Source organism: Mesocricetus auratus, unplaced genomic scaffold (assembly GCF_017639785.1).
Source record: "Mesocricetus auratus isolate SY011 unplaced genomic scaffold, BCM_Maur_2.0 Super-Scaffold_100004, whole genome shotgun sequence".
NCBI classification, from domain to species: Eukaryota; Metazoa; Chordata; class Mammalia; order Rodentia; family Cricetidae; genus Mesocricetus; species Mesocricetus auratus.
The window spans coordinates 106,711,813-106,727,724 of record NW_024429189.1 but is presented as its reverse complement, the minus strand read 5'-3'; the positions used below and the strand labels follow the sequence as shown (position 1 = coordinate 106,727,724).

General features: G+C 38.7%; 1 protein-coding gene across 2 annotated transcripts in view; it reads right to left on the bottom strand.

The window, feature by feature from the left end:
- Macrod2 (mono-ADP ribosylhydrolase 2) overlaps nucleotides 1-12,779 on the bottom strand; it is a 1,968,454-nt gene extending 1,955,675 nt beyond the window's left edge. For both annotated transcript variants that reach the window (XM_040746387.1, XM_040746388.1), the window contains exons 1-2: nucleotides 12,477-12,779; nucleotides 7,692-7,808 (exon numbers count right to left, since the gene is read on the bottom strand). In XM_040746387.1, coding sequence (XP_040602321.1) covers nucleotides 7,692-7,808; nucleotides 12,477-12,522 — 163 coding nt within the window. In that variant the 5' untranslated portion in view covers nucleotides 12,523-12,779. The remainder of the gene's footprint in view (nucleotides 1-7,691; nucleotides 7,809-12,476) is intronic.
- Nucleotides 12,780-15,912: the final 3,133 nt, after the last annotated feature.

Sequence of the window (15,912 nt, the reverse complement as noted above, 5' to 3'; positions counted from 1 at the left end):
TAAAAATAGTTTAAATGAAGCAGAGAAAAAGCAGAAACATACTGTGATTATGAATTCCTACAGAACTTCATATTCTTTATTTTATCCGCTTCACTTCACAATGAGTGCTTAACACTTACAGAACATCATTGAACAGAATTTCACTGTTTTCAGTTACAGTTACCATTTATTTTCAAAATACTTACAAGCTATTTGGTGTGATTCTTTCAAGAACTAAATTCTATGTAGTCATAGTTGGCTTTGAAGCAAATTTACTAACTGCAAAGAACTTTAAAAGGATGTAATATTAAAATAACTTCCTACCATTGAATATGGAGAATCAATAATGCCAAAATGAATACATTTGGATTGGAAACATGCTAAAAGTGTTATTATTAACCATCTTAAAAATCTATGCAACAGGCTCAATTGTATATAATTTGACTCATTTAACTTGAACTTTGTTATCATTTAGATTTATTGAAACTGAAGCTGTAACAATATTAATACAAAATAATAATATACAATGCAACTAACCCATGAATTTCAATTAAATATGTATACAAGAGTTAAGTAAAATTTTCATTACAGAAATTTATCATTGTGTTATACAGCATTTGAAGCTTAATAGAACCAAATTTAGATTACAAAGATGCAAAGTATTTATTACCAGCATTAAAAATAATCTGGCTTAAACTCAAAAAAATAAGATTATAAGTGGGAGGGAAGTAGGGTAAGGTAGTATGCAAGATAAAAAGTAATTAATAGAATAACTTAAGAGAAAAACATTAGGATGAGTAAAACAGCTAGAGGGGAAAGTTGAAATAATGTTAGGACCCACAGATTTTAGAGATTGTTAAATCTATGGAAGCTTATAATTAAGAAAAAATGATGGGCTAAGGATGAGAGAAAGAAGAAAAGATACAGGAATAAGAAGGGAATGTGAGATGTAGCTAAACAGCATAGCAAAAAAATGCCTTGTGTAAGCAGCACGGGAAGCAAACTACAGTCCTGGAACCTGAATAAAGAAAAAACAGCAAAAGTCTTTTTTTTTTAACAGCTAGATTAATTTCTAAGTTCCCATATGAATCTTTACAAAACAGGAAAGATGGGGAGGGAAAAATGAATGAAAATACTAATCATGCAATTGAGTTTAACGTTTAGTCACCTCACAAGACAATTAATGACCATCTATTTTGTAAAAAGCACTATGCCAGACAACCAGGGACACAAAGAATATTGAAGACAATACAGTCCCCATTTTCATGGTAATTACAGTATCATAAAGAAGACAGACCCTCATCAAATAACGTTTCTCCTGACTACATAATCAACTGCTACCATCACTCTATAAAAAGGAACATAGGAAAGTGAGTAAAGGAAAACAACTTTGGGGTAATAGAAGTCTTTCAACTTCCAGACAACTTTAAAGATGGCAACAATAGAACAGGTAAGATGAACAGTGCTTCCTCCAGTACTAGAGCACACTCCAAAAACAGAAAAGAAGATGGTAGCTGCAAAAGAACACAAAAGCAAAAAGTCTGAAGAATAGAGCCCACATTAGGACTTCAGAACTGTGTTTGTTATTTTGTTCAAATGTAGATTTTAGTTGTATACTATCTCTTCGTGACTGCTTACATAATAAATCAGAGTGGTTTATAGATTTTTAATTTTTTTTATTTTACTGTTTCACAAAATAGTATGCATAGGTGCTTTGCCCTCTGTATGTCTGTGTACCATGTGCATGCAGCACCCACAGAGGTCAGAAAAGAGGGGAAGAATCCGCTTGAACTAGAGTTATAGGTGACTGTGAGCAGACCAAAGTAGATGCTGAGAACTGCAAAGCAGCCAGTGCTCTTAATCACTGAACCATCTCTCTAACCCCAAAATAAAAATCTCAAAAATCAAATTCACATTAAGATCATTTACAAAAACAAAATCACACACACTCAAAAGATTTGTGTCTAAGAAACTGCAGTGTTTTGCTCTTTTCTGTTTCTGTAGATTATTTTACTTTCAAATTACAGTGCACAAATTGAATATAATCTAAGAAGAGATCAAAACACAGATTAAGTAGGAAATACTCCTTTCCAATTTTTAGATTTCTATAAATTCATCCTGTTTTTGTGTTTGGTGGGGGTTTTTTGTTTGTTTGTTATTTATACATTTCATTGTGTAGCCCTGATTGGCCTACAACTTACTTTGTCAATGAGGCTGGCCTTGAACTCACAGGGACTCACCTGCCTTTGCCTCTCCCTCCTAAAAGCCTGGATTAAACCCATCCTGTTCTAATACCATTTCTAAACTATTTGATCATTTTCAACTATATCCTATCATTCAAACATAGATCAACATTTAATAAAATAATGTAATTAGTACCATAAAAGTCTGAAATGGCACTTTTTTCTCGTGTGTGTGTGTGTTTGTGTACATACATGTTTGCATGTGTGCAGGTGCATGTGTTTGCAGACACATATACATATACACAAGAAGAGGCTCAGAGTTGACATTAGGAGTCCTTCTCTGTTTCCTCTCCATTTTATTTACTTAAGCAAGGACTCTCAATTGAATCCAGAACTTGCTGATCAACTAATCTAGCTAGCCAGTTTGACCTAGGGATCACCTATACCTGCCTCTCAAGTGCTGGATTACAGCCAGCCACCATTCCTACTGTGCTTTTGGATGGGTTCTAGAGAACCAAAGTTTGGGTATCCTCACACCTGGCACAGCAGGTACTTTATCCACAGGCCATCTTACCACCTCTCCAGCCCCAACTTCTCTTTTTACAGATATTCAGTAAAAATAAAACTCATTCAGCCTCTTCTTCCTCAGGGTTCCTTGAGTCCTGAAGGGAAGAATTTCATGTAGACATCGTTTGGGGTTGAGTGTTCCAAGTGTTCTTTACACTGGCTATGGGTATTTGTTCCCATCTGCTGCAGGAGGAAGCTTCTCTGATGATGGCTGAGCAAGGTGCTATCATGAGCATAGCAATAATAGCAAAACGACATTAGGAATCTTTTTATTGCTACATTGCTTTTTTGTTTTTTAACAGAAAAATGTAAGAGCCAGAGGGGATGGAAAACAAGGCTCACTTCATCAACGTGATCAAAGCACACATGAACTCAAAGACTGAGGCAACATGAACAGGGCCTGCACAGGTTTGCATCAGGTCCTTTTTTGCTTTTGCTTTTATAGGATTCCTGGGTGTGCCAAAGAGTGGGTTTCTGATACTTGTGCCTTCTCTTGGACACTTTTCCTTCTGGCTCTGTTTTGTTTTGTTTTGGGTTTTTGTTTTTTTTTTTGTTTGTTTGTTTTTGGTTTGTTCAATTCCAATCTGTTAGTTTTTGTTTTAGCTTATATTTATTATCCCTTAGAAACCTGTTTGTTTTCCAATGAGAGACAGAGAGGCAGTAGTTCCAGATTGGGGAGGTGGGGGGTGGAAAGGAATTGGGAGAAATGAAAATCATAATCAGGGTATATTTTAAATGTAAGGGGATAAAAGAAAAACAAAGACCAACTGCAGCATATCACACAAAATTCTTCCCTGCATCCTTCTCCATACACTGTTCTACAGAATAAGCATTTACATTTTAATTTCCTCAATCCTTATAACTAATAAACATACTGTTATCCAAAAGTGGTTATTATAAACTTACTAAAGTACTATGTTACATACTAATATTTAAATTAAAATACACTTTTAACAAAAGAAGATCTGAAGTCTGAAGACAGGGGTAGTTCCAGGAGTTGGAGTAGTGGGGAGAGGATATGGATCTAAATACATTATATTCATATGTTAAATTACCAGAGAATGTATGATCAAAAATAAAATACAAAACCATGTTCAAATGAAAATGATACCTTTTGATGATTTCTAAACATTATTTTTCAGCCTGGAATACGAGTCATTCACTGACCAGAAATTCAAATTCTACTCAAATCTCCAAGTTAAGTAAAGAGACAAAAAGACTCAGTAGTTAGGACTTAATTTTTTTCATTCTCATTAAAAAAATTTTTTGAGAGAAAAGACATCACACTGTTTTCCAGACAAACCTCTAATTTAAAATCTGCCTGCTTCAGAGTCCCAAGTAGTTGAGATACAGGAATTACAGACAAGCAGTACCACATCTGATGGGTCATCACTTCCCACAGAAATAATGTTTATGAGTAGAAACTAGTGCAAATGAAAGGAGAATCAATAATCCTGAACTTTAATGCTATCATACTAATTTTAATATGAAAGAAGGTAAGGATTATAAATGTGCCTACACTCTTTAGTCAACCTATACATGCCAAAACGTTTCCAATTACCTTAAAAATGTTTAAGTAATTCACACTTACAGACTGCATAAATCAAAATTTTAGAGTTCAGTGTTTTCTAAATGACCCCCATTATCAGATTTGAATCTAGTATATATGATATTAAATGTGAAGTTTCTTCTAATAAAACCATTTTCAAAGATATTTGATATTTGAATAAAGTAATTATAAAGATTTGTTATTTTTACTCCTCAGTTGCACTTCAAACATTAAAAATAATGACCCAAAGACTAGAGATGTAGCTCAGTTGGTAGTTTTCTGGTATGAACAAAGGCCTGGGTTATCCCCATTGTTTTATTAGCATATATTAGTTATACATATTTATTGTTTTAAATAATGTTTTTATTAATTCTTTGAAACTTCCATACATTATATTTTGATCATGTTGGTCCCCTCTCCCAACTCCTCCTTAATTATCCTCCCTATTCACCCAACTCCAGTTTTCCTTCTCTCATTTTTAAAACCATCAAATCCAGTTTCTACTAGCCACCTACTAGCGGGTATGCAACCTGCCTTGGAGTGTGGTCAACATGCCAAGGGTGACAACATTAAAAAGACCTATCACTCTCAGCAGCAGTCAAAAGCCAATAGCTCCTCAGCTAGGGATGGGAATCCATGCCCACCTTCACACCGGTATTTTATCTGGCTGGAGCTTGCTCAGGTTTTATGCATGCTGACACAATCACTATGAGTTCATATGTACAACTTCCCAATGTGTCTAATTATACAAAATAAATTTTACTATGACATTTCATGCATGTACATAATGATTTGTGGTCCTATTCACACCAAGTAACTGAACGTCTTTTAAAGTACTCAAACTGTCTTGACTAGTATTTTATTAAAACTTAGTACTAAAGAGATGACAAGAAGAAAGTGCAAATGAAGAATATACAAAGTGTGTACAGCTGAAGAAATTAGCAAACATCACTTATATAATGAGCTGTTACATTTCAAGGACAAAGATGAGGCCAGCACAAGTTTCCAGGTCATAACAGACAAGGGCAAATGACACTTCAAATGTCACATGGAAAGAATGATACAAATACAGTTCAGATCACATCACCTAAATCCACATGGAATGCCTTCAGGTTCAAAATAGCGTAACAGAGAAAAGTAGCAAAAAAATAACTGTGAGTCACTCATAAATTATAGCTCTTAAGACACAGGATTAAATATACAGTGCAATGTAAGAGAAGAACATGTCAGGAATTATTCAATGTATCTTTTCTAATTTGGCAGACATATTTCAGCATGTGGTATTCCTGAACACACCAAACTGTGAATTATAACAACAAAATTCTACCACATGTGGTTACTTGTTGGCTGAATCTTTAAACAGAAATATCCAGGGCCAATTAGATGGCTCGACAGATAAAAATGCTTGCCACCAAGCCTGACCACCTAAACTATATTCCCAGGGCACATAGTGGAAGTGGGGACCTAACTCTGACCTGGACATATGGGCTGTGGCACTAATACAACTGGTCCCCGCATATACTCATACACACACACATTTAAAGTAACTAAATAAATGTAAAAAAATTAATGAAATAAAGAAAACAGTAGCCATCAAGAAAACTAAGTTCGTAAACATTGCTGTTCCAACACCGCATAGCTGCCTGAGTATCAGCTACTGCTCTTTGAACTGCTCAGCAGCAGTAGAACTAACTCTATCCCAAGAGATCAACTTTGCTAAAAGGAACATCATGTGCCATATCATTAGAGAAGTGACCAGCTACTATAGTGACACAGAAGGTAATCCAATGAAAGAAAGAAGCAAGACAAAGGGGGATATTTGCTAGGCATGGCGCTAATTATTCAATACCAGTTGCTTATAAACAAAAAAGAAACAACTGAGTCCCAGATGAAGAAGGCAAAAACCCTTCTTTTCCTGATGTCTGGTCATGTGCTCTTGTATTATTACACAGACTAACTTCTTTCAGTGTCTTAATGAGATACTTACTAAAACAACTTGCCTTTATTGAAGGTCATGGGCAAGCAGGTCAGTCATGAACATATTAATCAGCTTGCTCTAGGGCACCACTAACCCTTGAGGTGAAGTCACTGCCCCACCTACCTATTAAAAACATTTTTTCACTCTCAGCCTAACAAGCTGCTGTTGTTGTTGCAGTAGCTTGTTTTTTAAATAGTGTCTGGCTACACAACCTAAACTAGTCTTGAAGTCACTACGAACCCAGGCAGTCAAGCCTGTAGCAATGCTCTGGCCTCAGCTGCACAGTGTCACCGAACCTGTTCCTCCTTTCAAGAAAGAAACGTTCTCAAAGCTCAATTCTAACTGTTCTTTCTTCAAACACCAAAGCTTAAGTCAGCTGCTTTTCTCCACAGGGTTTTTTCAGAATTCCAATTTGTTTTCATTTTCTGATCCCACGGTACTCTGTACCCTGTATACTGTCATCAATCTAAGGACACAACTTGCAAAATAAATTGTTCATGTCTACTTCATTAAGGAAATTTCCTTGCTCTGCAGAGTGCTGCTCATCTAAACTTTACATCAAGATTAACACCAGTGATTATTAGATCTGAGATAAGTATATCAAACACCCATTAAATATGATTTCCTGTTCAGAAACTTTAAAAACAATTTTTTATTAAAATATAATTACATTATTTCTTTCTTCCCTTTCCTCCCTCTTCAATGTCTTCCATCTCCCCACCAAATTAATGGCCTCTTTTTCTTTAGAGAGCTTATATATACATATAAATACTATACATAAACATATAAATACAAATTGCTGATTCCATTTAGTGCTGTTGTGTATATACGATTTCAGATCACTTGATACTGAGTAACCAATTTTCATGTACCCTTTTAATGCTTAAAAATCTGCTTACAGTTTAATACAATCCAGATGTTCATCAAACCAAAAAGACTAAGTAAATTTTGTTAAATGTGTTCACATGTAAATTTATCATACCATACAAAATATACATTCTCAAAAGCTATCTGAAGTGTTACTGTTTTTCTATATCGCAACATACTTTTAATCTTACGCAACTCTTAAAATAAGCTAAAGAAAATCCAATAAAAATAGAACTAAGGCAAGCTCAAAATGCCACACCACCAATGAGTAAATCTCTATAGTATTTCCTCTTATGATCTGAAGCAGAACAACTTTTAAAGAATAAAAAAGTTCCTGTAAAAAAAAGTTGCACTGTAAACGTGGTGTATTTCAGAACACAAATTATGCATTACTAAGCTTAAGAAAGATATAAGTAACTAAAAGCAACCAAGCAGTAATTTCAAAATGCAAAGTAATAATTTCAAAAATACCTCATTCGTGAACATCAGTTATTCATTTCTGTCAACAAGTGTCTTACAAGTTACATACAGGACAGCATCTGCCTAAAAATTGTCCTGAGAAACTTACCATCATTTTGGCCCTTGCTCTTCATCTCCTCCTTCCATGACAGAATGGTGCTCAGAGGAACATAGTCTCTTAAGTATTCTTTGCGTCTCTCCTCTAAGGTCATCTTCAGCAAACGTTCTTGCAAAATAAAAGCAGAATCTCCATTTGTATTTAAATTTTAATCTTGGGAACTACTGAATAAATATTAATCATGCTACACTAGCCAAAGACTTAAAGAACACCAAAATGCAATCCAATGATTTCATACTTGAGGGTTAAAGAAGGTCAAATTAATTCCCAGTAGCAAGAAACCATAAAATCAAAGTTGGTTGAGACAAAATTCCTAAGATGACCCAAGAAATGAGTCAAGTCATTTACTCTTACTCTCATCATCAACTAACAAGGAGTAAGGGCTAGCTAGGTGAGGCATTTGGAGACTTCAGGAACAATGATCCTTCAGTTCAAAGGACTTAAGAGCAAAAGAGTAAGCTGCAAAATAGTATCAAGTAAGTAAAGTGTAGACTGCTGAAACAGGCATAAGAAACATACTACAAAGCGGTTTCCTCAGTTTCCCAGGGCCATCAACACTGAAAGTTTTCAGTAATAGCATTATGGTGGTAGATTATTCATACTTTAAATACCCACCTTGGCATTAAGGTTAAAATATAAAGCAGCATCTTAGAATAGCAGATGCTGTTTATAAAGAGCTCACTAAGTGGCAAGTGTTTCCAATGTTTGTATCACTAAAATAATTTTCATAGCAAGTCATAACTATAAAAGTCTTCCCACAAAGAGGTAAAAAGTAAGGACATTTCAACAAACAAAACAACAATAAAAACAAGGAGATCTAAATAGTCTAATGAAACTATAAAATGTTATCTGGGAAAGAAGGACCACAGAAGAGAAAAATAGCTAAAAATAAAGCAAACCTGTACAGAGACTTGTACAGTATGCTAGGCCATTAGCCCTCCTAATAAAAAAATAAAAGAACCACTTATTTAAAGCTGATTATGAATATCCTGGTTTGTACACAAGATAATTCACAAAGAAGCAGGGAAAAAGTTAATGTATTTATTTTTAATGTAGGAAATAAATGTTTGGTCCTAGAGGGAGAGAGGACAGGAAAAAAGAAAATGTGTTAAATCTAACAACAGTTACAAAGGAGAATAATGAAATAAAATCTAGTTGCCACCAAGGTTATGATGTCCAAGTGATACAAAGAAGGGAGCTTTAATAAATATAAGGAGGAAAATACTACCAAGTTCTACAGGAAGGTCAGAGAAAAGAATTATTTTACAAAGCCACTACCTTATCAACTGGGTGACCAACAGCACAGAAAACAGAGCAGTGGTTGATAGAGTTTGACTTATGACCTAAATCATTATATAAATTTATGGTCTTAGATCAATTACCACATCTCTTTGTTTCACTTTCTTCTTGAGATAATTACACAGGCATTCTTCCCAACTTCTAGGTGAAGCAACTACAGCAGAGAGGTCAAATAATTCACATAACGTCCCAGAGCTTGTAGAACAGTACCAACTAGGATCAGAAATGGGACAACTGCATTTAAAGCTTAACCCTATATTATCTCATACCATTTTCTACTTTCATGAGCTGTGAGAATCAAATGAACCCATATAAGGCATTAAAAAAACACAGAGCACAAAACAGGACTTCAGTAACTATTACTATGTTCATTATTACTGAATGACCTTACACACATTAGTTTCATTCAAATATAACTGAAATCCATGAGACTATAAGGTAATAAAAAAAAAACAGAAAATGAGGCCTGAAATAGTGGCTTACACCTAGCATCCTAGCATCCAAACATAAGAGTGGGGGAAGAGAGGTGGGAGAGGGGAAGAAAGAGTGGTGATTCCAAGGTGAATCCCTGAGAAAGGGGAGATACTTTAAGGTCAAACATAAGGCCAGACAGTAGAGAAAAGATGAAGAGGGTGAGAAAGTAAACATACCCAAAGAATGAATGCATGATGGTAAAAGCTCTCAAAGAATATTAACAATTGAATAAAGAGTACAAGTGCAAAGGTTAATCTAACCTATAAACATGGAAGAAAATGGTCTCCCTTTTATAGGAACAAAACCTAATTATATGTAAAGAAACAGCCCAATGGCACCATGGAGAGCATGTTGAGGCTGCTACTGTTCTGTGATACTAATTTCTCCATGAATTAAAAAGGCAGTGTTCAGTGTCACCTGTTTGTTATAGAGTAATATATAGAATAGGAAGGTTGAAAGAAATGATAAACTTCGGAACTGGCTCACAAAGTCAGAAAAGGGAATGGACCCTCAGTGGCTTAAGCACTGCTTTAAAAGCTCAGATCACAGTGCAGAATTATTACAGCTAGACATTAGGCTGAGGGACATCATGAATTAAGTGTTTATGTAAATGCCATAAATTACACACAGAAATAAGACTGTCATTCTATTTACTTAAAAGTAATATTCATACTTAGAACAAAACAACACCAAATACAATTTTAAAAACAATGAGATAAACTGCAATGCTTGAAATGAAAATACACATTAAATGATTCTGAATTAAGGTTCAAAATAAAATATTTGTGTTACCTATGTGCTTTTTATGAACTCCTCGGTTACTTGTTTAAGCAATGAAACAAATGGAAAGCAAAAGACATGCACATAGTTTCTCAGGCAACACCAAAAACTTTCTCCTACTAATGCTTCATCTTTATCATGAATCTTTTATCTGTGAACCAAGTATGTAAACAGTTCTACTAACTACATGGTGTATGGAATTAAAATGTTTTTCTAAAATGCCTATAACGATGCAAAAGTACTAAGCCATCAACTCTCCAATGGGATGAAAGGGGAAAGGGCACGCATTCCATTGGGTTCCTTATTGTACAAGAAGTCCTGAGCTCCTTTTTGGTGAAATAACAGATTATATTTCACACTTTACTACTCCAACTACAGACATCCTGAGAAGACAGATACAAAGAATTCACTCCATAATATTTCCCTTTAAGTTTAACCTTCATACAAAAGTAGTTTAGTTTGGGATAAAAGAAAATAACTCTACTAGAAGTCTTTTTGTGCATTTACCTCTTTATTTTTTAAAAAAATATAGTTGTTATATTTTCCCTTTAGAGGAAACAAGAAGCAAAAAATAAAACTAGGATATTAAAGAAAGATTCTGAATGTCTGCTCATCACAGTCCAAGTATATAGATGTTACTTTAGGGGCAGTTTTTCTAACATAACAATGGCTCTTAAGTATTCACTATATGTTCAGTGACTCATGTTACTGAGAAAAATATCAGTGGTTTTACACTATTTTGTTTTATTATCATCAACTATACAAAGCTAACATATCAAGACTATCAAGAAAAATGGGTGCGATTTTTCCAGTGATAACAGAGGTGTGTTCAAGTGAAACCGCTACTACAAAAGCAAAGTACTAGTAAGATGTCACACTATTTCACATACAAGACTCTTTCCTGACCTCTTGTTTGCTTTAGTTATTTCCCAGTGCTGGGTGTAGAGAGGCCTACCGAGGGTCAGCGAATGCTCTACCAGTGAGGTGTGCCTCCAGCCCTGTTATCAGGCCCAAGTTCTAAACAGCATTTGTTTTGTGGTACCTTAAGTTTTAGTTCTTTCGATGCTCATGTTCTTTAAGACAATGACGCCAAAGCAAATCTTTTACTATTTAAAGGACACTTTAACTGTGCTGTCCCATCAGCTGATTTGAAAACTCCCCCACCCCTTTGTCGTGCATTGTTAAAGCAGGCACTGTTTAGAAAATTCTTTCTAATCCCCACTCTTACACCACGTTCGGTTAAAAGGTTTGTAAAGGAAAGTCTTGAAATGAGAATGTTTAACAAGCTACCGGCAGTTCCCCCCTCTCCCCGGCTCAACTCCATACTTTATAAACGGATTTCGCCCAAGTTAGTAGTAGCAATGCAAGGTTAAAAGATGAAGAAAAAAAAAATATGCCGGAGACTTAAGCGGTACATCAAAACATGACCTAAGAAACTGAGACAGAAAAAAAAAAAAAACTGTGACAAACAGGAGAGAAAACAATTCGCACAGTTCTACTCAAAGGAATCGGTGCCACTGTCAATCTAACGGATGTGGCAAAGGCTCGGTGTGTACAAAACTCGGGGAAGGGTTCATTCACAGAGTGCATGCAGCCTTACTCGGTGCGACTTCACGCTACGAATGGGGATGTAACCGAGAGACACATTGCTGTGGAAAGCCCATTCAGACTTCTCCGAAGCCACTTATCCCCGGCCCGACACGATGCTCCCTTTGGGTTCCAAATTTTAGAAGTCACCCTGCAGCTAGCGCAGCGGGGACCCCGAGCCACTCTGGGACGGAGGGAGGGCAGAGGTGGGGAAGGGAGGGAAGCAGGTGCAGGTGCACCTAGGCTCAGCAGCAGCCGCCCGAGCACCCGCCGGCGGGCACCTGTCCACGGGACACCGGGCGGGCGGTGCGAACTCCCAGCCGGGGTCCCCACCAACTTGCAGGCAGCCCAGGGGTGCGAGCCGGCCAGAAGGCGAACGCGCCGGGCAGGAGGGCACTCGACGCCCAGGGGGGGTGTGCGCCCGCACGTGCGCGAGCCGCAGGTGCCCGGGGGGCCCGGGGGCGGCGCGTGGCCGGGGCGTGTGCGCGCGCGTGGACGCGGCCGCGGGCGGGAGCGGCACCGGCCGAGAGGGCGCGAGGAGGCTGCGGGCGGAGGGCGCCGCGCCCGCCCCGCCGGGCCCCCGCCCCCACCCACCCGCCTGCCGCCCGCCCGCACCCGGAGCCTCGGGCCGGTTACCTTTCTCCTCTCTCCACACCTTTTTCTTCTTGTTGCTGGGGTACATGCTGCCGTGGGGGTGGCTGGCTTTAAGCTGCAAGTTCCCCAGGCTCACGGGCAAACAGGGTGTGTGGAGTGGGGTGGGGGGGGACGGAGGGGACACTCGGGTGGGAAAAGTGCAAAGGCTCTGCGTCCCGCGCCGCTAGCCGCTCGCCCGTCGCCGCCCTCCTCCCTCAGCCCGCCCGCTCTGCCCCGCGGCCGGCGCCACAGCAGCACCTCAGAGCCTGTCAACTAGGTCACGCCTCGCGCTAACCTAACACCCGCGCAGGCCCCGCCTCCCGGCCGCTAGGCAGCGCCGCCGCCCATTGGCTGCTCCGCCCGCCGCTCTCCGCGTTCTAGCCAAGGCGCGCCCCGGCTTCGGCCTCAGGGCGCAGGCGCAGGCGCAGGCTTGGGCTCGACGCCGAGGACGTTGGGGAGCGGGAGGGGGGCGGGGCCCGAGCTGGAGCCGGGAGGCCGCTTCGCGAAGGGGGCGGGGCGTGCAGCAAGCCGCCTGCCGGGAGAGGGAGGAGCCGGGCCTGAGGGTGTGGCCTGTGGGCAGGTGCGCCAGGTGACCCGGAGCCAGCTGCAAGATGAGGCTGTCTGGGGTACCGCAGGATGAACAGGTTGCGGGTCCTGGAAGTTGTACGAGCTCATTGTAACTGCCTCGTCTGGGAAGGTTTTACCTGATAAACTGACGCGTTCTTCCTGTTGGGAAAATGATACCAGACCGTGTGAAATCCGCTGTTGAATATTGGGTTAGAGGTTTCCTGGGAATTCTGTGAAGTTCGGAAAGCCTCAAAGTACACTGGGCCAACCCAAGAGTTTTAAGAACTGGCAACCAAAATGTATTGGGGCAAGTCCTACATAAAAGCAAATTCTAATGAATATTACCCAATGCCTGGTTGTCTTTTACTCTTTGTTGACTTCATATTAACTTCTGATCCAAAGTTCTGGCCTGATCCTAGGTAGTTCTGTCATGCTTCAGAAAATTCAATTGCAGGAAAATCTACTATGGGAGTACAGTGACCTAGAACATAGAATTTTTGCACCCTCTTCCCCCAAATTTATAGTCTCTCTCCAAAAAGCTAGCTTAGCGGATTTGGGAAAGTCACATTTATTCAGTTTGGGGTTTATGTTGCATGTGTTGGCAAATAACTACGTTTTGTTTTGTTTTGTTTTTATGAGATTGAGTCTCTTTGTAGCTCTAGCTTGTGTAACAAGCATTCTTTTAGGCCGTCAACCAGCTCCCAAATCATGACACAGAAACTTGTTATTAGATATTAATGGTCAGACTTAGCCCTTATTGTAATCTGTTTCTCTTTATCTACATTTTGCCTTGGGACTTTTTCTTTCTTTCCTTCTGTATGTCCTACTTTAACTGCTTCTCCTGGCTGGATGGCTGGCTTCTGGCCCTGGGCGTGTCCCTTTCTTTCACCCTCATTCTCTTCTCTCCACTACATTTCTCCTTCCACTTATTCTCTCTGACCCCCCTCCCCCAGCTATTGATATAACTAAACAAAAGCAGCACAAAAAAGTAACACATCTTTACAATGTTAACAAAGGCAAAAGAAACAAATGTAGCACACCTTCACATAGTTAAAGTAATATTCCACAGCATAAACAATGTAACACATCTTTGCCTAGTTAAATATAATATTCCACAACAGGCTTGCCCCAATCCCGGGATTTTCTTTCCTCAACACTAAACAGCCCTTCACCAAAGACGACTAGAGTAATGATGACAAAGAAAGGGAAAGAGAGGCTACACTAAGAAATGTAAAGAATAGAATGTCTTGAGTAATGAGTTAACAGTGAATTCACATGTTAAAATAGGAATATTTATTTTGATATGTTCTTTAAATGCTATCAAATCCATAAAACATTATTCTGTTGGGAGAAACGGAAAAGCTAAAAGAAAGAAGTAACATTTGAAATGATATTGACAATGAAATTTTAAGGGCTTTGATTCATGTAGAATCAAGAGAAAATTGGCAATGGGATAAACCTTGGGAGAGAGGGGAGGAGGAATATAAGATGATGATGTTCTCACTATGGTCAAAGCAATGTTAATATTAACAAAGAGATGTGGTTTGAACATGGAGTGTGCTAAAGCTTTCTTCCTGGATGGGGCGCTACTCCAAAGTGGTAAAATTGGGACATGCTATGAAAAGGAACTATGAGATACCTGTTTCTTTGTCTCTCTCTGCTTTCTAGTCTAAGATGGAAGTAGGCTGTTCCACCAAACACTCCATACGTGATGTGTCATTGTCACCAGATACTCAAACCAATGCAGACACTCAGGATTGGACTTGAACCTCCAGAACCATAAGGTAAGAAAGGGTACCTTTACCTCCTTAGTAGCCTGTCTTGGGTATTTCATTGACATTGAAAGTGAGTTCAACAATTAAGATAATATTTTGTTGGGGGAAAATTGACTTATTTAAAAGTGCTAAATGTTAGGTATCTGCCAGAAAGTACCTCACACCAGAAAGCTTCCCTCAAGGATGGGGGATGCACTCCTGCCCTGGATCACTGCTTCCACCTGTGCTTTTTATAAATGTTACACCATTGACAGTTGTCTCATGTGAGCTCAAAGAGCTAGGACTTTCACCGTATAGAGACACTGGTATTTAGGCAGTATTTGTTTAAGTATTTACATTTAATGTTTATAAAAAATATCATTCAAAGGGATTCAATAATCTCTCAAACATTCCTGAAATGATACAGATATCAAAGGAGTGTATGTTCCTTCCCCCAGGTTTAATCTTCTTTTCAGTTTTCCATGTCTAAATAGCTTTATCACTCATTCAGTTAAGCACTGTAAACTAAGCACCATTCAGGTGCTCCCTATATCGTCATGTTCAAATCAAATAAAAAGTTCTATCTACTCGATTTTACCTCTTGAATTAGTGTAGAATTCTCTATTTTCCAACAAAATCCTGTCTGCATTTAGCTAAACAGTTGAAAACGCTTCCTCACCAGCCTTCGTGCTCACCTGTGCCCTTTTGCCCACTCTCTACACCGCATCTCAGATTATCTTGTCAGATGTACATCGCATTGGTGTAAATTAAATAACTTCTGTTGGCTTTTGCTAAGGACTAAATTGTGTCCCACCCACCTCAACATTTATGTTTTGGAGTCTTTCCATGCAATGTGGTTGTATCTGGAGATGATAATGTTTAGAACATTGCTTTTAATAGGAGAGAAATCTTGGTTCCCCTTGCTGTCATAGTCTTTCTCTACCATGTTAAAATACAAAAAAAGGTTGCTATCTTCAAGCCAAGAAGAGGACCATCAACAGAACCCTACCACACTGGCACACTAATCTCAGCTCTTGGCCTCCAGAAGAGTGAGAAATTTAGCCTCCTGTTACTTTAGCCCTATTCTATGGTATTTTACTTCAGTCACCCTAAGTCAA